The sequence below is a fragment of the Tyto alba genome, unplaced genomic scaffold, assembly GCF_018691265.1.
Source record: "Tyto alba isolate M040663 unplaced genomic scaffold, T.alba_DEE_v4.0 Super-Scaffold_13, whole genome shotgun sequence".
In the NCBI taxonomy this organism is placed as follows: Eukaryota; Metazoa; Chordata; class Aves; order Strigiformes; family Tytonidae; genus Tyto; species Tyto alba.
In genome coordinates, this window is record NW_024881275.1 from 35,758,833 (window position 1) to 35,780,602 (window position 21,770).

General features: G+C 40.6%; 2 protein-coding genes across 10 annotated transcripts in view; one reads left to right on the forward strand and one right to left on the reverse strand.

The window, feature by feature from the left end:
• NAA35 (N-alpha-acetyltransferase 35, NatC auxiliary subunit) overlaps positions 1–15,435 on the forward strand; it is a 48,563-nt gene extending 33,128 nt beyond the window's left edge. For both annotated transcript variants that reach the window (XM_032981886.2, XM_032981887.2), the window contains one exon: positions 15,121–15,435. In XM_032981886.2, the coding sequence (XP_032837777.1) occupies positions 15,121–15,213 (93 nt within the window). In that variant the 3' untranslated portion in view covers positions 15,214–15,435. The remainder of the gene's footprint in view (positions 1–15,120) is intronic.
• The window catches only part of GOLM1 (golgi membrane protein 1), a 42,813-nt gene that overhangs the window by 2,739 nt on the left and 18,304 nt on the right, over positions 1–21,770 (reverse strand). For all 8 annotated transcript variants that reach the window (XM_032981895.2, XM_032981892.2, XM_042787842.1 and 5 more), the window contains 6 exons: positions 15,510–15,564; positions 14,375–14,477; positions 7,733–7,871; positions 3,823–3,952; positions 2,291–2,575; positions 213–326 (listed from right to left, as the gene is read on the reverse strand). In XM_032981895.2, the coding sequence (XP_032837786.1) occupies positions 213–326; positions 2,291–2,575; positions 3,823–3,952; positions 7,733–7,871; positions 14,375–14,477; positions 15,510–15,564 (826 nt within the window). The remainder of the gene's footprint in view (positions 1–212; positions 327–2,290; positions 2,576–3,822; positions 3,953–7,732; positions 7,872–14,374; positions 14,478–15,509; positions 15,565–21,770) is intronic.

Genomic DNA, 21,770 nt, shown 5'->3' on the forward strand with positions numbered 1-21,770 from the left:
AGCTACAGATACTATCCCTCCCCACTGCATGTTAAATGGTAGCTTCAGTGATGCTATACAAAAAATAGGTCACGCTGTCAACATGAGGGAAAGCTCAAAGAACAAACAGAAATTAGCTAGCTGTGTCTGCTAGAGGATACCATTCAAAATATCTTGAAATTTTCAACATGTGGTACTTAAAGGTTAAAACTTTTTTTTTCTTATTTTTTTACCATTTTCAATCCCTGCAAGTGCTGCTTGCTTGTCTGTTTCTGATTCAGCTTCATTCTCATCTAAATTGTAATCAACATCCTTGTCCTGGTTCAGTGCTTCATGTTCCTGTTTGTCTGGAAAAATGTTAAGAGTAATTCATTTTATGCTAAACCATAAGGTCATCTACACAAGAAAGAGTTACTGTAACAGTTTTCTGCAGAACTTGCTTTGCTGCTGAATTAACTGCTCTTTAGAGTAGGTGTTCATATTATTTTTCCTTTTGAACTGTTACATTTCAGAGCAGCTTTTGCTGTAAATCTTGACTAAAGAACTAGATAAAAGGAAGAATCTTTTGGGACTTGGAAAATGTAATAAAATTCAGCCAGCATTCAGATGGGCAGAAAGCAAAAGCATTAAACAATTTCAGAATATGTTAAAGAACAGCCTAAGGAAGAGTAAAACCTGAAGCCAGTGCTAGGAACTTGACTGTGTTGTTGCTTTTAAATGTATTACTACCGCTGCTAGAATGTATCTCAGTTTCCCCCTTCTTGTTTTAGTTTTCCACCAAGCAGAGAGCTGTGAATATAGCATAAAAAAAGAGTATTTTATGATGTGCTAACTTGACACAGAAGTGCATTTGTATAAGCAATATTCTTCACCCAGTCATTAATTCGTCTTAAGTAACTTTTACTGACTATCAATGGCACAGTGGTGTAAGCCTACCCCAGTTCTGAGAGATCAGAGTCTCTGGTTCTGAATGATCCTAAGCCAAGCCCCCTAATTTGTAACTGGCTTATACACAGGCTTGAAAATTTTCAGCCTTATATTGTCCAAGTTCACACCACCATATCAAATAGATTTTTACAGCTATAGACATAAAGCTTTCAAACTTTTAAAAGAAGCTTTTATCTAAAGACAGGATGTTCAGAGAATGTAGAAGAAATTTTTCTTTTTCTACTGTGGACTCCTTTAGCTATAAGAAACCTATGTAGTAAGGTATGGTGTTTTTGTTGAACAATCAATCAAGCCTGAAAAACATCCAGCTAGTCTTTATAGCTCACAGAAACTCTGACCTTTCACAGGCTACATGGCAGAGTGTTTTCTTGCACTAAGTGTTGGATTTTTTTTTACGTAATTTTTCTCCTTTTTATTTCTGTTAGAACAGAAGCAGTTTTAGTAACTTGTATTCTCATCTGTGGGGGACGGCCTGTTCTGGCCACCATCTTTTTGGAGCTGTTGGAAAAATACTACTTTAGTAATACAGATGAGATTATTTATCCCTGCCAAGTTATCAACAGTGTTAACATCATTACTCGTGCTTCTATGAATGCGTTTATTAGAAAAGCATAAACAGCACTTTTTGAGGGCATCAGTTCCTGCTGTGACTGCCATAAGGCTTCCTTTTGGTTACTGTGGGCTGCTGGGTTCAGCTGAGACAGAATTCTTCCAGACGGACAGAGGGATGTCTCAGTTCTGGTCAGGTTTAGGCACAACATCAATACTCTGCTGCTTGGTGCTGTGGTGACATGGTTCAGGGTTACATGGGGTTGATGCCAGAATATGGCACTTTTGCAACATCTGATCTTCAGTTTTGCAGACTCACAATAATGAACTTCAGATACCTTAAGTCTCAGGTCAACTTTTATTCATGCTACCTTATTTTGAAATAGGAATAACTAGCCTTTACACATTGACACTATAAAAAGACTACCTGCAAAACATCAATATGTAGGATCTCTTCACTCACCAGTGCTTTGGATAGTTAAAGTCTCATCCTTTTCAAATGCACTGTATTCTTACAAAGCTGCAATACCAGAAAGTTTCGGGACTAATTTCCCCAAATGCCTTGTACAGCCAGTGGAGAGAGACAGGAAGGCTGCTACGGTGATGCAGAATAACCCAGTTGCACAGAGACCTCCATCTTCACCCATGGGCTGTAGAAGACTGCTGGGGACCGACCAGCCTTTTGCATCTCAGACTAACATTTATGAAACCTTACATTAAGTCTGGCCAGCTGCCACCACTGTTGCAGAAATCTTGCCCTATTCCACACTTTCATTTCTTTACTGTTCTTAACAATACATGACAGGTTACCAACCGGCCTTTCCAGGGGGTGAGTCATCTTGCTTAGCATCATAATTTAGGAGCTGCTCCCTCTCAATTTCTTCACTGGCAGCCTGATCTGCTGCTGGCTGCAAAGCATCTTGCCCAGCCACATGTTTTTCATCTTCAGACAGATTCAGCTCCTTCTCTGATGCAGGCAGCATCTCCTTATGACCTGCAGCAGTCTTGAGTGAATCCTCTGAGTTTTTCAGCTGACTAGAAAGCTTCTCTTCTTCCTTAGGCTCCTGTTTCCTGATGTCAGCTACACCATTTATTCTTTCTATAAACAATAAAAATGGTTCCAAGTAAAACACCTAATGCCATTCAGTGGTGGCACAAGTTTAAAACCTTTAATAAATACTACTTCATCTTTCTCATTCGATTCTTGGTTTTCCTCTGAAAGAATATCTTTCAACCACATCAGTTCCGAAGATAAAAAGATGACAACCTGTGTTTTTCCTACTGCAAACAGCAAAAGGATGAGACGTTGTTTACTATCAACAGATTCATGCTTCCACCTACTTAAAATTTTGGTATGTTCAGTTAATAAATGGGGCAGGTGAAACAGAACAGCTTAAATAACGATTGCAGTGTGCTGTATAACCATCAGATTTCTGTGTGTTACATTTTGTTACCAGCAGTAAAACTGATCTGTTCAAAAGTAGCTCAGGACAAAGCAGTCACACGGGCAGATCTGCAAGTAAATTGAGGTTGTTCATATTTTTAAATATTATGAGGAAGTGCAGGAGGACTATTACTTTTAGCAGATATTACCGTATCTTTTTTTCCAGTGTATTTGTATTTTTAACATAAAAAATAAAGATAAAATTTGCCTGAATAAACTATATATAGATGTTGCTTCCAATTGCTAGCTCTCTAAAATGAGACTTGAATGCTCTCAAGACTGTAATTCAAAATAGACATAGGAATATTTAAATAGGAAACTGAATTTTTATCACAGTGCTATGGGAGACTGGTGCACAAGGATATGTCCATTCAGATTAATATTTTCTGAGGGTTTAGTGCCAAAAGCAACCATTGGGTTAACCAACCTGATCTGCATATCATTTGTCTTACTTGCATTTTGCTCGGTGACAAGACATGGGAATAATGTATGTGTGTTTGTTTAAAGCCTAACTTTCAGCTATTCCATAGGAAGGGGTAGCAGGCTGGATGTGTCAAGCTTATTAAGAAAGCAGATTTTAAACATGCTTGAAAATCATTGCTTCCAAAAGCAGGGTACTTTCTCCGTATCAAATAGGAATATGACTCCAGAATTGTAAATACTTGTATTTTCCTTTACATCAACATGTAAATTATAACAAAACTGAACCAGTAGGAATGCTAATAATAAAAATGCTTGAATAGCTATTATACCTCTGCACATCTGGGAAATTGATTAAAGTTCAGTCTACCTGTGTCACTTCTTCCATCTTAATCTTGTGTACAAAAATGTTTTCTAAACTGTTCAATTAAATTACAAATGTTCTTAACCAGTTGCTAGTAAGATAGTGATTTCCATCCTACCTTTAGCCTGCAGCGGGTCTGTCTTTTTTACTGCAGGTGTTGCTTTGGGTGCATCTTCATTGGGTTTCTGCTGTTCCAAGTTAGCCTGCTTGAAATCTGTTTGCTTCACAGCTGGCAGTTGAATATTGACCTATAAAGTGAACATACACAGATAAGCACTGGCCTGTGTAACTACTCCTGGATTTGGAAAAGGAAGTGGAAGTTAGATAATAATTCAACTGGGGGAAAAAAAATTGAACACAGAAATATTTGGACTGAAATTTTTAGTAGGGGATGGAAGTACCATACAGTCCAATACGCAGCGATGTTTCTGTGTAACAGCACAACACATCAGGGGAATTTAACACACCTTCTTTAACCTAATTGCAGCTAACAACGAGGTTTCTGTCTGTGGTTCGTGTTTCCCAAGGAAAACTGTCTGTTATTCTCTGAGGGTCACAGAACTGTCACACCACGCATTTCTCCACTGTTGCCCTGTGACCGTGTCAAGGTCAGGAGAGCAGAAAAGCAGATGGCATTAACTACTGCTGGTAAACTGCAGGGACGGGTAAACTCAGTTTGGGCGTAGGAAGACTTCAGTCAAGCAAGCCTGTACAAAACTGGTCTAAAACTGTGTTGAGTGGGGGGATTAAGAGAACAAAAAATCAACCAACTAGACAACAGTATCAGTTTAACATGAGGGAGCGAGCTTAAGAATGTATGAAATACTGGTATGAGACTGCTGTAAGCACCTCGGCTGCTTAAAGATTGATAGCTAGGATATATACCACCTTGAAGATCTTCCAATCTAGCAATTAAAATTCTATCTACCACTCATACGAGCATTTAATTGGCTGAGAGCTATGTCAATTCAGTTCACACAAACATTGAACATGAAATGTGCGTGGAGCCTGTGCTGTGCTAAACCAACTTCGGCACAAAAAAACCAGACTGTTACGAAACTGTTCTATGGGGATTTTTTGTTGGGTTTTTGTTTTGTTTAAAAAAAAAAAAAAACAAACAACCAAAAAAACACAAAACAAAAACAAAAAAACCTAGATACCAAGCAGGAACAGGCATACAGACATTTAGAGACATAAACCTCTATACATGGCACTATACGAATGAACAGAAAACCTTATGATAAAGCAAGTCACACAGTCAACAAAGTTTTCTTTTACAATTGTTGGTAAGACTGTAGCTACCCATTGTTTTAAGCAGGTCAGTAAAACATTAGGTTGTAAAGTGCTCATGCAGTCATTTGGAAAAATGTCTGCAGAAAGAAGTGGTTATAGTCAAGAAGCCAAAGCTGTAAAGGATTTGTAGGATATGACTGCTTTGCTGTTTTGTAAGCTCAGTCAAAGACAGGCAGAACTAAAGACCTTGTTGGGGTCAACACCACAAAGTCCAACATCAACAACAAATAATCTAGCATTAACTCTTAGGAAAGCTTGAGAAGAAAGTACTACCACAGAATATTTGGTTATTACATTAAGGATATTCTTCCTTCAGTCATTAAAACAAAAATGCTGTATTTAAAAAATGCTTCTGTTTTATAATTAATTGAGCTTCTTGAGGTCAATCCCTACAGTAGAAATCATCAGAAACTGAACATAAGACCATTTTTCACATTATGCTGCGCATGAATTCTTCTGTAAACTTAGTTAAATGTGCAAAAGGCCTTATATTTCTAGCTCAGTAGTTTTTAATGGTGTCAAATAAATTAAAAGGGTATATGCTGAAAATTTTTCAAGTTCAAGTGGTTTGATAAAAAGATAACAATTGGAACGTGTTGTATACTTCTCAGCCAGGAAGCATATATCATTCCTTAAAATACAGAACTCTAAGAAAAGCCGTATATTCATTAACCAACCAACATTCAATTTTCTTTCTCTGTTTTATTTTAACTGTGACCTTTCCACTACATAAGCATGTACATCTTACAAACAGGAATTATTACAGCTAAAAACACTGGATAAAAATGTACATAGATCTCCTCAGGGTCATCTTGTACTAATGGTAAAGAACTCAGATTTTCTACAAGCAAAAAGATGCAGTCCTTAGGCAAACAGTTGAGAAGGTTACAGCTTGACGTTAAGAAACAGTCACTGACACTGGGGAACACAAGAAGACAGAATTTATTTAGTCTGTAGCTATACTAGTGGTTATCTCAGCTGGGCCCATGCCATCTACGGATTAAAAAGAGAACAGATAACCTGCCCTATCTACCTTACTGCCTGCTTTGAGTGAAGATTGTGTACAGTTATGGGACTTGTTGCAAGAGACTGGAATTGTCCTGCAGAGGGGCTTCAGCCAAATTCCTCAGGTTCCTTCTGGGATGATTTCCCTTCCAAACTGGAAATGGTAAAAAAAAACTTCATACCACAAAACAAGAAAAAAAAGGCATGTGATGCAAGTAATTGTAATGAAAATTTGCTGCAAAGCCACACTAGAAATTAAGTTGACCACCTCTCTAGTATAGTATGTCTCACATTAACTTTCCAAATAGTAGTTTACATCTTGGCATTAAACAAGATACATTTGTTTGTCAAATAAACTTCATCTCCAAATGACGGGACTTTTTACTATTACTACATATTTACTATTATTACTTTTTATTTGCTTATTTGACACTGTTGATAATTACTGACAAAAGCTTTCACTTTTTTTTTTTTTTTTAAGGGGCTAGCATTTCCTGTCTCTAATGCTTCGTTCATCTTGCACCCCTCATACAATGCAGGATAAAAGGTCACAAACTTCAGCAGTTCTCTCCCCCAACATTTCACATAAAAGACTGGACACAGACTGGGCGCATTACCTAAACACCTAGGGGTCCCTGGGCAGATGTTTCAGTCATTTTCTCCCACCCATTTCCAGCTATCTGCAAAACCCAGCGTCAATCCTCATTGCTTTACCCTTTCCACTTAATGAAGTCATCAGATTGTTTCTTTTAGTAGCCTTCTCCCAGACACAGAGAAGCCAGCCCCACTGCCTTTGCAATGAGAGTTGGCCACCCAGGTGTGGGGAAAAGACCCCACTGCAATTGCATGTAAAAAATGTCACTTCTGTAACTGATGCTCCTAGTCCTGAAGAAAGGGCTGCCTTGGTCCACAGAAATAAATCAGTTGCCTTCTCACTCAGGACCTTCGCTGTGTGTTTCCAAGGCCACCAGTATCAAGCTTAAGCACTCACGTCCTGTCCCTGCCCAAATCCTGCTTCACTGAAGAAGCATCAATAGTTCACATGCCAAGACAACAAGATGGTCTGAAATTTCCTTCTCTTGGGATTTTCTCCGGCTCTCTGTACCCCAGAAAGAAAGATATGGCTGGCACGCAGCCACCCTATGCAGCCAGCCTGCCCTACCCTAGCGAGCCTTCTCATGTCACATACAGCAATGCCTTTTATCGTTCTTTCACTCAAAATATCCAAAAGCAAACAGCTCAGACAATTGATCTTCCCCTAACTCCCACAGTAAAAGGCTGACGTTAGGATTTCTGTGAAGATTCACATCTGATGGATTTCAAAGACCTTTGGACTACAATATCATATTCCAGGCTCGCTGCTACTCTGAAGTGATTCACAATTTATCCTTATCTTTAACACACATCTTCAACACACAAAGCAACAAAGTCCTTTAACAAAATCAAAAGGAACTGTGAACCAAAGCTCAGCAGTGTAAATATTCTTTAATGGGCTCCATACCACTCCCAGCATCACCTCTCAAATTCTGCCCATCGCAGCGACACAGTGATTTGGAGTCTCCTGCAGGACCTCTGCCTGTTCTGTCCTGGGAATCATTCCATTTCCCATACATCAGAAACATTCAACAAATGTGAAGGAACATGGGCTAATGTTAGTTGGAGATAGCAGAAGGGTGGAAAACTTAAGAATTCCAAAGAAAAATATTTTTACGAAATTGCCCAAACCATACCTGGCCGTTTTTTTTTGAATCTTCAGAGCTGTCTTTGTTTTCTTTGATTTGTGGTACATCACTTCCCTTTTTTGTAAGCTCATCTAACCTTTCTTCACATTGTTCTTTTAATTCTTTCATCTGGTTGATGCACTGTGACCTGGAGAAAACATGAATAAGTGAGCAGTTGTTAACTATCATCCACACTCTTCTAAAATGTTCTGTTCTAAAATGATTTTTTTTTTCCCATTATTTGCTTAGTTCTATTATCTGTGCTTACATTTGAGAAGTCAGTAGGAAAAAATGGGGTGTTAACCTAAGTCCTGAGGACAAACTCTTGGTGCAGGTGGTCCAAGATCTACTGGAAGAAATAATATGAAACTGCTTTTGTTAGACCAGCTCAACAATCTATGTGAATTTTCAGTGCAGTGCCGCTAACAAACGTATGCTACAGAAATGGAGTTCCTCAGTAGCTACTCTAAGTTCCAAAGGGAGTACTTCCTAAAGATGCAAGTATTGTGTAACTTTTATATACTTGTAATAGTTGCACAGTGCCGTTACTGCCTTAATCTTTGTGACACCAGGGGGTCTTCTGTTGGCAGCTCTGCAGCCTGCCTTTCCCTCACAGCTCCACAACTAGGTAAGCCCTAGGCTGTTCGGAGCAGCGTTTTCATTGAAGCTGCCAGGGCAGTGTTTCCCACTTTGGTGGCAGTGTTGAGGATCCTGTGCAAACCCCCAGGGGAAGTGACTGCCATCAGGGCAAGATCACCCCTTCCCTCCCACTCTTCCTAATCTGTTTTGTGACTTTTGGTTTATATTAGAGCAAGAACTAGACCCAGTGAATAACAAAGCAGTGACCTAGTGGAAAACAAACATCAGAAACAAGTCATCATATGACCTCAAGAATGCTTTGATCTCACCGTGACCTGGAACAAGCAACCATGGTTTTGAGTGGATCCCGATGAAAAGTGCATCTTGCTAGGGGAAAATGCGGTGAAAAAATCTCATCGTTGTCAGCACCCACTGCACTGGAGAGCGTGCCCAAGGAAGAGGCTTGGCTGGGGACCACACTGTTTTCTCTTCCCTGCTGGCCCTGGCAGCAAAGGAGTTTGTCGGGGTTTTTTAACCCTTTTTTCCTTTCTCTTTTTTTTTTCCTTTTTTTTTTCCCACTCTAAGGTAACTTTGAGTTCAATGTACACCATCAGCTACAGACCCTCCAAACACATCTTTCTGTATGCAAAACCTCTCTCGGCATTCTTTGTACAACAGCACGGTCATCAAACTACAAGTTTTACCTCCTCCTCCCTATGACAGATGGAGAATTAATTTCTTCTGAGCCTGGTTCTGGCCGAGTGTTAATACTCCTGGTGTAAGAGCAGCTGGTTCAGAGGGGCATGCTCCAGTTTCTCAACCTGCAAATAAGCTACTGCCTAATCCAGAGGAATTCTCAGGGCATGCGCCCTCTACAACAACAAGTCATTTGTTTTTGCTGGACTTTCATTCTTCTCCAACCCCACTTTTTAAAAGCAAAAAATCTGTTCTGTATTTCACAACCAGAAAGGAAGAATAGTGGCAGACAGATATGCTATGAACAGGCACATTAGTTACCTTATGAACTAACAAATTGATTACCTTTATTACCATTTCTTCTTGACTAGACATTACTCTGAAGCCTAATTTTGCTAATGCTAATACATGGAAGAGTCACTGAAATACGCAGTGCTTCCTGAGTTGGTGAACATCAGAGATAATAAAACAACATAGGCTTGAGTTATGCACACTTTCACTAATTTCAACAAAATAAAAGAACATCAAGATTGCCTGCATCTCAGTTTGCAAGCTTGAGAAAGATGTAGTATATAGACAACCTGAACTTGGAGATAGAGCAACTTTTTGCAAATGCTCTTTCATCCTACACATGCAGATGAAAATAAAGTTAATTTAACATCTGTGACAAATCCTCATTATTTTTCATTTATTATCTGTGAGGGAACTTCCTTCTTGTAAAAGGGATTTCTGAAGATTTGAATACTCTACACATGCACAGAACAACTTCTGAAGCACAACAACAGCACTAGCTTCCCCACCTCATCCCAGCAATCTCCTTCAGATGTGCAAAAACAGTGCTCTTAAATTCAGTCTCTGTGCTTTTGCTTCCTCTCTCACAAGATTAGAGCTGGCTTCTGTGATAAAGATCAGCTGTGCACAAAGGAGACCAAGTAATACCCTCAGAGGCTGCTCCCAAGCCCATCAAGGAGCCATCAGCCTACCCAAGGCCCACCTCCATGAACCCGAAGGAGCACAGAGGCACATGACGTGCGGAAAACAGACTCCACAATCTGATAGATTGTAAAGTAGGTATGTTTATTCAGCGCTGAGGTACACAGGGGATAACTCCTCCTATTGTGTACCCAACGTGGGGTGCTGTTACCTTAGATTTATAGAGCAAATGATTACATATTCATAATATTTCGCAATACGCCTATACATATGCAACACCTATCCCCGCTTCGTATTATAATTAGCATTTCCATAATCTCCTCCTAGTTGAGTCTGCGCAGTGTCTTCTGGTGGTGGTCGTGGGGGTCTTTGGGGATGAAGTCAAGCTCCTCTTCCTCCTGTCTGCTCTGTGACCCCAGGTTTTGCGCAGACTCAGTTTCTTACTGGCTGTTGTCCAAACCGCGGGTCTAGTTCCAACCGGCTTGGTACTGATAGAGCCTAGAGAGCTCATCGTGTTTTACAAACTGTCTGCTCACTAAGCAGAACTGTTAACCGTTATCTAAACTATTTCCCTTGAACTATTATCTTAACTATTTTCTTTTGTCATCCCCTTCTTGCTATTCTCATGTTAACCCTTACATCCCCTGTTCCTATCTTGGCCCTGTATCACACAAGGGCAGTGGGGAGCCTAAATTACACTCAGAAGAAGAGACACTCTGTCCAGACCACCCCCACAGCCTCAGGGCTGTCTCAGGTCTGCCTCAGCTCCTGCTTCCAGGCCCAAAAGCCATCAAGATGAGTCAGCGGAACCAAGGTGCCTCCTGCCCAGGGTGGGCTACACATTATGGGTGCAGGGGTAGAACATGTCAGGATTGCACAAGACTTACTGTGGGACCAGGGGCAGGGAAAGGGATGGATCTCTGACAGGAACAAGCACGGGAAAATTGAGAAATAAGGGGATAAACAGAGTTGGTCACATAAAAAAAATATAAACACACTGCTGGTCCTTGGGCTTGTCTGGTCTTGCCCTGTACTTGATCAGCACAGTCTGTCCCATTTCTTATTAAATGCCTTTTTAACTCTTTCCTGGGCGAGGGACCATTCAGTGTGCGTATGTGCCTGTATGGGGGCATGAGTGCAGCCACTGGAGTCAGTCAGGGTGGGAGGGCTGCACGTGGTAGGTACACCAGCACGTTTTGCACTAGCAGACCCCCACCCTCAAGGAGAGTGGGATGAGGCAACTGGTGTTGCTTGTGCTTCGTGTGCCCGTGTTAACCTGTGTACCTGGCCACGTACAGGCACAATCTGCACTCATGGCAATGCATGTGCAGCCCCCCTCCTCCCAGGCTGCTGGATTTGCTGCCCCCGTCGTGAGAAACAGAGCACCTTTGTCCTGCAGAAGCATAATACCACCAGCTCCTTTCAACCCTGCCAAAAAAAGATTACTTGTGCACTCACGCTCTTACATTTGTCAGGCCTGCAAATACCAGACTAATTATCAGACCTTTTAAATGTAGCAAAATTCCCAAAGAAGCTATAGAACAAACAAAGCCCTTACGAATCAAAATGCATCGGAATACAGAAATATCTTCAGAAGACTGGTCCAGAGGCTTCTGTTTTTCTCCGGCTGCTGCAGGAGAGAAGGGTCAGCGCTGCTGGTCAGTCGTTGCTGAACAAGCTCTACCATGAGCAGACAGGACCGGGCACAGTGAGATGTGCTTGGTGCACCCTAAGTCAGTTGCTGAGGAATGTGCACTCCTTCTGCACACAATACCAGTAAGCTCATGGAACTCCTGCTGACTTACGTATGGAAAACATTAAGTTTGCTCAAAAAAAAAAAAAAAAAAACATACTAAGAAACTCGGGGCTTGAGCATGAGAAAAAACAATTATTTTTGTTCTTATGCATTCCACACACACAACTGATTTTATCACTTATGCAGTGCAATAACCAATTGTTTAAAAAGAGTGATTTACAATGTGTGCGGTTAAAAAAAGGCATTTGACTTCTGTCACCTTTTTATAACATTTTCAATTACGCAATAATACTCTCTCTTTGTTTTTCCACTGGGCAAAGTGTACTTGATACATAAGATGCGAAATCTTCATCCATACAACTCCAAGTCAAAGGAAGAAAAACTGGCATAGCACAAAAGCAGGCCTAACTCCCCCTCCTGCCAAGTCTTACTACCGATGAACAGAGAGGCAACATGTAGGTTTACTCCTAATATTAAGGGGAGGAAGGAAGACAGATCAGAAGTAACATTTTGAGTCCTTCTAATCATACTTGTTTTTCTAGGCCCATAATCACACTTGGAAAAGGTTGTTTGTAAGCATTTTAAATTACAATATTAGGTAAGCATTTAGTTAACAGCAAAGTGAACTGTAGATAACCAAGTACAATCAGATGTCCGTTTCTACAACTACCAGAACACAATGCAAAGTTAGTAATATAACTTACAACAGTGAAATATTAATGTTCAAACATCCTCCCCCCTAAAAGTACACAAGTAGAAACATTTTAAAAATACATTTACCTATGTTCCTGCTAGAACTGTATGAAAGCTACAGGGTTCCCAAGCTATAAATCATTCCATAAAAATCTGAGTGCAAAGTTTGTTTTCCTCACTTGCATAGCTACAAAAAAAAAATAATCCAGAAGTGGAAAATTAACACTTGTTATTCAGCAAAGCTAGTGAAGAAGGCGTAGCTCCTCCACTGAGATAACTGCTTTTATGGACTCAGATGGAAAGACTGCAGGAAACAGGGCACCTGCCTCAGGGCCAGCTGGAGGCAGACCAGCTACCCGAGTCCCTGATCAGCTAGCAGGGAGCTGAGTTGCTATGCCTCTCCCTACACCTACCCTGACACAAGCAAACTGACCTGCACCACTGTAATTAGCTCACCTTGAGCCAGCCTTGACCCTGGAGCTGTACCCTCTGAATATAACCTTCTGTTAAATGAAGTGGGATTCTTTAGAGTACACTCCTGCAAGCAGGGATCTCTGTCAGCGACTTTCTCAATGGACCTATACTTGAAAACACTTCACCAGACACGGGCAATAAACCTGAGTTTTCAAAAATCAGACTCACTACATTTGTCTTACATGCGTACCAGTACAGTGCTTCAAGTATGTACCTCTCATGTAGAGCATGACTGTACAGCACATGCATACACCTATAGATCCATTTATTTTTGCTGAGCTCAGCCTTACAAGGAAGATGCTGGCAAACAGATACTCCAACTAGCAAAGAACTAGAGAAGAACAGAGGTCCAGGAGTCTCAGCTCTATTATTTAACTAAACAGCAAAGAGATAGTGCTTATCAACCAGGGTACACAGCAGACTTGGAGGGAAAAAGTACCTTAACAAATGCATACGTCCAACCTGGCTTAAAAAAAAGTTGGTACAAACTTAAGTCTCCAACTTCCCTCTACTCTTCCATTGGAATTCCTAAATTACCAGAAGTCCAATAATACCATCTATCTGGGTCATCGTTATTAAATGAGTAACAATGCCCTAAAAAAAAAGAGTACACAACCAACTGGTAATCAGCAAGTATCCCAAAAGCACTAGTACTAATCCTTAATTCTTCAGCAGGGGGGAAAGAAAAAAAAAAAGGTATTTCAAGTTTGGCCTGCAGAATTCAAGTTCTTTGATTGTCATGTTGAGCTTTTAGTTGTAATTCCTACAAAATCTGGCTAAACTGTGGCTGCTGGAAAAATACCTGTCACTACAGCCATTATATTCTGGATGGAAAATATTTATGAGAACATGCAAATAGCAAATTCTGTTGGTTTTCTACATCTGTGCACCAGAAGGAAGATAAAATACAAGGTGAAGACAGGTTGAGGGAACAAGAACATCACTGAACAGAAACAACCCAGGAGAAACTCCTGGGAATACTAGAAACGTGTATTTAGTGTAAGGATACTGATAGGCACTTGTGTTCAGTTATCCATGCCTTGTAATTCAGTGGGAAATCTCAACAAAAAAAATTACTAAGTATGAACTGTAATGCAGAACACATGGCTCTGACCAAAACTGTAACAGAAATTTTATGAGGCCTCTGGCAGCTCAATGAGGTACAGCTTCTCATTGGGTATTCCTGTATCTTAGTTCTTAAACTTCTTCAGAGTTTAGTCCCTTTATGTTTCAACTTTCTCCTCAACTCTTAAATGAGAATATTGCTACCTTTCTCCTCCTGCAATGGAAGGAACATCAAGTGTGGGAGAAGTCTGTGGATACTGAGATGCCAAGCACTGCAAAGTCTATGCTCTTCTCTGAGATCAACTGTGAGCAATTTTAGAAGATGTGTCAGGTGTTACTTTCTGCTAAAAAATGTACCTTTACTAACAGTGCTACAGCTATCACAAGAACACTCTCGGTTATAACCAAAGTCACCTACAACTCTGGAAGCCATCTTTTAGAAAGTACATACTTACAGGTCATATGAGAACTTCCTCTGAAGGTTAGTCTGGTTCTTTTGAAACCAGTAAATATCCAGCTGTAGCTTTCCATATTCTGTTTGTAACTCTTTCAAGTGCTCTGTCCAAAACAGGATTAAAATATGTACATTAAAATACACCCATACATATATACCTACATATATTACAACAGAAGTATCGCAACAGATCGATAGTAAGCACATCAACTCCATCCATCATGCTTACTACATTTTGTATACATATGCACAGAAAACTGTTGAATTTATTCATCAAAGATGCAGAGGACTGAGTAAGAATAGCCTTTCAGCCTAACATATTAACAGAACTGGTATAACATAGATTTTTTTCCTCCTCTTCTTCATAAAGAATACTCTAACTTGTTTGCAAACCCTTGCTCTGTTAGGTTTCAGCCAAGGAAATCTTCAAGTCTATGAAATACTAATTAGAACATAGTATGAAATGGCATTCATGTTTATTAGCCATCTAACAAAAAGCTTACAATGCTTCCCTGGATGCAATTTACACTTAACGTTCCTCAAAACCAGAGGTATCTACAACTCAGTTTTCTTCCTGATAGAAAGCTCTGTCTTAGGGCACCAGAAGAAGGTACCACAACATATTTGCCTGTTTATATAAATTAGGATCTGTTCCCCAGTCCTCCTACGGAATGAATTGCTAACACCAATTTTGAAGCACCAACATGAATGGAAACTAATTAAACCAATTTTTTTTATTTAATATAGGAGTTTGTGAATTCCTCTGGTGCTAAAATGCACGACTCAAACACCTCAGGAAGGAATGCAAGAATATGCTGCAAAAGGCAGAATGAAGAATAAATATATTAACAGGACGCACAGAAGCTAGTTTTGTTCTGTACTATTTTATACCATCAGGGTCAAGAGTCCTACATCAAGCACTACATTGATAAATCCTTCTACCGTTGAGGCAGATTAGTCTGACACTTCACTAAACTAGAACTATGCAGACACAGGATCTAAGTCACTGCAGCTCCTGAATCATCCCCATGACTTAAAGAAAGGCAGTATTAGAAGACACTAGAAAAATGCCAGTCTTAAAAACAAGGGGCTTAAAAACCAGTATGAGAGAGATGCGGAGGGATATTATGACATACCTCGGAGAGTCTGGATCAGTCGTTCATTTACTGTGATGTTATTCATCAACACTGCCTGGAAGGAAAAAAACAGAAAACAACGTTTTAATTGCAAAGGACCTGTGTTACCATTAATACTATAAACAATATCAACCCAAGTACTTGTAACAGGATCTTTTCTTTGCAAAGTGATGGGTTACACCCAAAACCAAAAAATTTTATCTGCTCTAGAGAGTAACTATCACAAACAACAAGCGCTTGTTTTAAACTAGACTTCTCAGTAAGTGCATGGGGTAGGGGAAAGATATTACTGCCCTTAAATAAAAAGAGGAGGAATTTAACAGGTCCACTACTAAAATTGCTTGCTGCTTTATTCTGGTTTAATCTCACAATTGCACTCCAGTCAGATTTACTGTATTTCTCCCTTGAAGGCAGAACACAGCATAGCACAGCTCACTACCAACTACCCTCTCACTAGGAAATCAATACACCTGCATTCAGGCATGCAAGAATGGGCTATGAAAGCATTAGTCACACAGCATAAAAGAACTCCACAAAAGCAGCAGGAAGCCCTTGCATTGTATCACTTTTCTAACTATCCTCTCACTCACTTTGATAAGAAAGTGCTGAAGTGACCTTCCATTCCCTCCCTTTGCTCTTTCTCTTCTGAGGAGGAGGCAGTCAACATATCTCAACCCGTTGGGTGTTACTTTTTGTTTTTGATTCCAATTCTCCTCCCATCCCACCGTGGGGGAAGAGTGAGCAAGTGGCTGCATGATGCTTTGCTGCCAGCTGGGCCTAAACCAGGGCACGTGTTTAAGAAGGGGAACCTGGGTGGAAAAGTGGGGGTTGTGAAGGAGAAACCTCTGCAAACACTGAGGTCAGTCAGGAGGAGGAGAAGAAAGGAGGAGGAGGAGAAGGGGAGGTGCACCAGAGCAGAGACACCCCCCTGTATCCCGTGGTGAGAGGGCAGATTGTCCCCCTGCCACCCACGGAGGTCCATGGTGGAGCAGATGCCAACCTGCAGCTTGTGGAGGAGCCCATGACTGAGCAGGCAGCTGCTCCTGACGAAGGCCGGGACTCTGTGGGGAGCCCCGGCTGTTACAGCTCAGCACTGGGAGGACTTCACCACACGGACAGGGCCCGCCCTGGTGCGGTTCGTGAAGAGCTGCGGCCTGTGGGAAGGACCCACTTCAGAGGAAGCTCATGGAGGACTGCTTCCCAGGAGAGGGACCCCGTGCTGGAGCAGGGGAAGAGTGCAGGGAGCGCCCTCCCTAAGGAGCGAGCGAGCGGCAGGACTGACTGCACCCCCCGTTCCTCGCCCCCTGTGCCACTGAGCAGGGGAGGAGGTCGAGAGATCAGGAGCAGAGCTGAGCCCGGGGAGAAGGGAGGGGCAGGTGTTTTAAAGATGTGGTAATGCTTCTCACCTTCCTACACTGTTCAGTGTTGCAGTTATTTGAATTAAATTGATGATCTTTTTTTTCCAGTCTGTCTTTTGCCCGGGACCATAATGGGCATCACCCCTCCCTGTCTTTGTCTCAATTCCCAAGCCTTCTGCTGTATTTTATCCTTCCCATTCCTGAGGGGGTAAGGGGTCAACTAGCAGCTCCACTGTGCTTAACAGCCCTCTGGGCTCAAACCAGGACACTACAAAAAGACGAGTCCCACTGGCCCTTCAGAAACAATCCTGTCCAGTCTTAGGAGCAGATTTCTTATGCTTCCCTGCCAATCTCCCTCCTACCCCTCACCCAGGAAATCCCCGTGTCCTGCAGGGATTCCAGATCAGGATACATCAAGTCTCCAGTTTCCTCAAGTTTCTCCTCGCATATCTATGTCCACATCATTTTAATGTAAAGAAATAACTGCCTTTTTTCATGACGACTACGGTAATAAGTGCCAGCTGATCAGGAAAAATAAAGCCTTCAATCCATCTGAGTGGGATGGCACACAGCAAAGGGTAGATTTGTCTTTTGTTGACCCTTTAAAGAGTCCCAGTTCAAAGAGGTGGTCATGCATGTGTTGATGAAGCAGCAGCTGTTTTCAACCAAATAACCCAATAGAAGAAATATTCCTACATGATTCTACACGTACAGCCAGTCCATGAACACCATTGTGAAACCTTAAGAGCAAAGGCCTTGTTCCTTTGTTAAAAAGGAAAAAATAATAACAACAATATGAATGACAACATATACTTAGGATTGTTTAATACCTCTCCCTCTCCATTCTCATGTGACGGGTACAAAAAAAGACTCCAGACTTGTTTTCACTGGTTTATTGGGCGAATGAATGCCAAGTTTTGCTAATGTGTGAGCAACACAATCAAGTTGGTCCATGATTATCACCTCAGGGTTTCCAGCACTGACCATTACCAGAAACTGTCAGTGGACTAGAAAAATCAGTATGACATGACAATTACATGTTGCTAGAGTTTGTGGTATTGTGGTTTGCTTTTATTTTTCTTAAAATGAAACTCCCAAATACCAGGGCTGCTTACATATTTGACAGTAAAACAAACAAGTGTTAAATGTTTTGTACATTAGGAAAATAATAACTGGGATTATCTGAAGTGAATAAAATTATGTACCATGTTAAAAAGGCTCCTTAAATCACAACAGGGGCAAAAATAGCATGCCTTGGTCTTTCTGGATTGCATATAAAACTTCCTTTTTGAAACACCATATCTAACTACCTGAATTTGCGTGTAAGTGTCCATGGGAAAAAAAAAAAAAAAATCACGAAAACCTAGTTAGCTCTTTATCTTGAGCTTGAAATACTGTTTAATAATCTACAGGGCAGTGTTCCAACTGCCAGTTTCCAATCCAACTGTATCATCAGGCTCTCCATTCCTCCTCCTGTCACCCAAGTGTGAATTCACCTCATGGCTGTCAATTAGGCAGACATTTTCTTTTGGAGTTCTATGCAGGTCAAGAAAGCAAAATGTTGGGAAGCACTCAGCAAACACATGTCAAGCACATGACTCAGTTCTAGGAAGAAACATTTTGAATCTTATTCAGCCCACAAAACACTACCTATGATTCCTAGGATTGAGCTTTTGGAAACTCTCTGCATCACCACATCAAAATCTCATCTTCTGTGACAGAGTAACTCTGTAACATAAAACCAGCTGGTTATATTTGCAGGTCTTCAGAAACCAAAAATCAAAAGTCACACCAGCAGTGATGGTAAAACCTTGCTCCAGCTTTACAGTAAATTTTTTAATGGCAAATGCCAAAGATATATTTTTTTTTTTTAGTCATCACAGAACATGTCTACATCAGTCATACTCCTAAAAAAACCAAAACATAACACAGAAATACCTGCGAGGTAGCTTTGAGATAAATTATTTCAAAGTATATGTTTTGAGCATGTACTCTGAGCTATGTACATGCATTTGATCCTATTAATGCCTTACACAGTAGCCTCCATAAACATACTCTTTGGAAGCATTATTACAGTAACTCCTTCAGAATTTGCTGCCGCCATAAGTCAAGCTAACTCAAGCACACTGAACTGACGTGCTTTCTAACACTGACTGTACGTGGTGTATATAAAAGCATAATGAAATATTGCAACAGGAAAAAGGAATAAATAGGCAAAGAACTTGATGAGAGTAAACACTGGTTTCAGAACCAAACCCTAAGAAAAAAGGGGCTTTGTGTTCAGAAATACAGGTCTCACAATGAGATGAGCCACAGCACCAGAAAATCAGCTGCTGAGAACAAAACCAACTGGGAACAAAGCAAGCTGGGAGGGTAAGATTTACACGTGCGGAAACCAACAGAAACAAGCATTTATAATTAATCAGGGAGAAGAATGGCACCTATTTCATGATTAACTCAAACTGAACTAAGTCATTGCCACAAAGGAACAGTTCTAGGGCTCCTACTACCCCCCACCACAATGCTGGCAGCCCAGCACAAGCCATATTCGGATTATCTGTTATTTCTTAATTACACCTGAAATTTCCGTCCCCCTTCTCTATTTTGCAAATACATCTCTACCCATACATACACTGTCCTAGTAACATGTATCACCAGTTCTTTTTTCTCTTCATACTCATCTTCTTCACAATTTTGAAATAATCTTCAGGAGTAAAGAAACCATTTATACTAGCCACAAAAAGGCTTTTTTGTTTTAAGACATGAGATTAATGGCTAATTACCTATCAGTAAGTGTGGATAAAGTTCATAAGTAAGATCCCTGAGAAAGTATTTCTCTCTTAGGTTGGTCTGTGTGCTGCACACTCATGTATACTTCAGTGGAGGAGCACCAATAGAAGCAAGTCTAAAACAAATTTAAAGCTCAACATGGAGAAGACTTCATTCATTTCAATCTGTTTCTCACTGAACTGAATTCCATTCAGAATTTACAGACTCTTCTCCATTCTCAATAAAGGGAAAAAAATCCCAACCAACCATATGAAAACAAAAAACCAGCTCCATTCCCAAAGAGTGATGCTGGTAAAGATCAAGGACTCAGTCTTGTTTCACATCCTCTGCTAAAAGCAATCTAGAATCTCTTTTTTTTTTTTGTGATGAAGAATATGGGCACAATGACATGGTGTAGTTCAGCCCTCAAAACAGCTGAAACCATCAAAATTGTAAAGTTAACAGTTTCTTACACTCTCAGCAGAAGAGAGAGGAAGCTGACACACATGAATAAGAAATTACTTTTACAGTTGCAGGGCAACAGCAAGTGGATTTGAGAAAATAAGCCCTGTGCAGCTACAGGACTTCCATGACATTGTTATATTTAATTAAAATCCAAACAGTAGTCAGTGTAAACAAAACAGAATCCTATGATGTGAGAATCTTAATATAAAACCTGTACAGATATATGTAATGTATCTCTGCTTTCCTTTTTGTCCATTCATTTTGCTGTGAAGAGGTAGAAATGTTACAGTTGTTAACTCTTAAGCTACACATATTCTAAATTTCCACTCTTAAGATGCCTACAGTTCAGCTAGTCCCAGACCACCCATTTTTTTCTCCACCATGCAAAAATATATTTTAAACAGAGGTAGTCTCCTAGACTGCTGCTGTACCCATTACAAGTAAGCAGACTGGTTTGTCTTGCTCATTTAGTAACATCATGCTATGGCAAGTAGGGCAGCGCATGAGGCAGTGCTTGCTTTTCCTTAAAATCTTTTTAAAGCTGTAAGATGCAACACTGTTTGGTTTAGAAAACAAAACCAAAACACACATAGGCACCTCTTCCTCTTCACCGCAGGCTTTCTTCTCTCTCCCCCCTGCCCACTGTCATCCCTTTTGAGCAGAGCTGACTCTGAATACCAATAGGTATTTTGTCTCAGAAGGCTGTGCTGGGAATTGAAATTTTCTAAGAGGGAGGGGATCCGAGAGCAGCTGTGGCTGGCGTTAAAGACACCGAGCAACAGGACAGTGATGTGCTTCACATATAACGTACAAAGCTTGGCCCCTCTCCTCAGTAAAACAAGATGTGGGCTGGGGAAGAATTACATAAATCCAAAGAAAATGACAAACTGCAAAAGCATGTTCTAGCAGATGAAAATAAGACAGATTACACCCATTGTTCTTCTGTTACACTCTTCAAAAAGACTATCATGGCTGTGTACATCCCAGAAGCTACGAGTCCTGAATAACAAACATACAGAATATTGTTCTTTAGAAAACCATTTACAGATTAGAAACAGCCCTTTTGCACTCCCGATTCTTTATCTGTTAAGGTCTCGTGATCTCTTCAGTCTCTGTATGATTTTCCAGAAGCCATTTGCTAAATCCATATTAATCCTTAAAATTCAAGCAGATTTTTTAAAAGCAGACGGGTGCCAGAAGTGTTTTATACGTACTCATACCTAAGAGAATAATTATGATGGCAATTTCCCAGGATTACACCGCCCCAGTGAACGGTGAGCCCACAGGGTAATTCAGGCTCTGACTACCTCCTACCTACTATGCCCTCATCCTTTAAGTAGCAGAGAGACAGTTCTACCAGAAAAGAAGGCAGATTTAACCCAAAGTGATTAACATGCTGCCACTGAGAATGACTTTAACATGGCAAGTATCTTGTTGGTGTATTACTTTGGTATGAAACTAAATCAGTGGCATAATTATTCTGTATTTTATCAGCAGAGTAATAAGACACAGTGAGCAGAGATGAACTGCAATTAAGATGGGTCTCAAATGTTACTTGAGAGTTGCTTTTGGTAAGGAATCCAGATTGTGAAATTTTGTTCCTGTACAGATTTCTTCTGTAGCCAGCAGAACCATATTTTCTCCCTGAAAAAGACAGGTTTCTGAGACA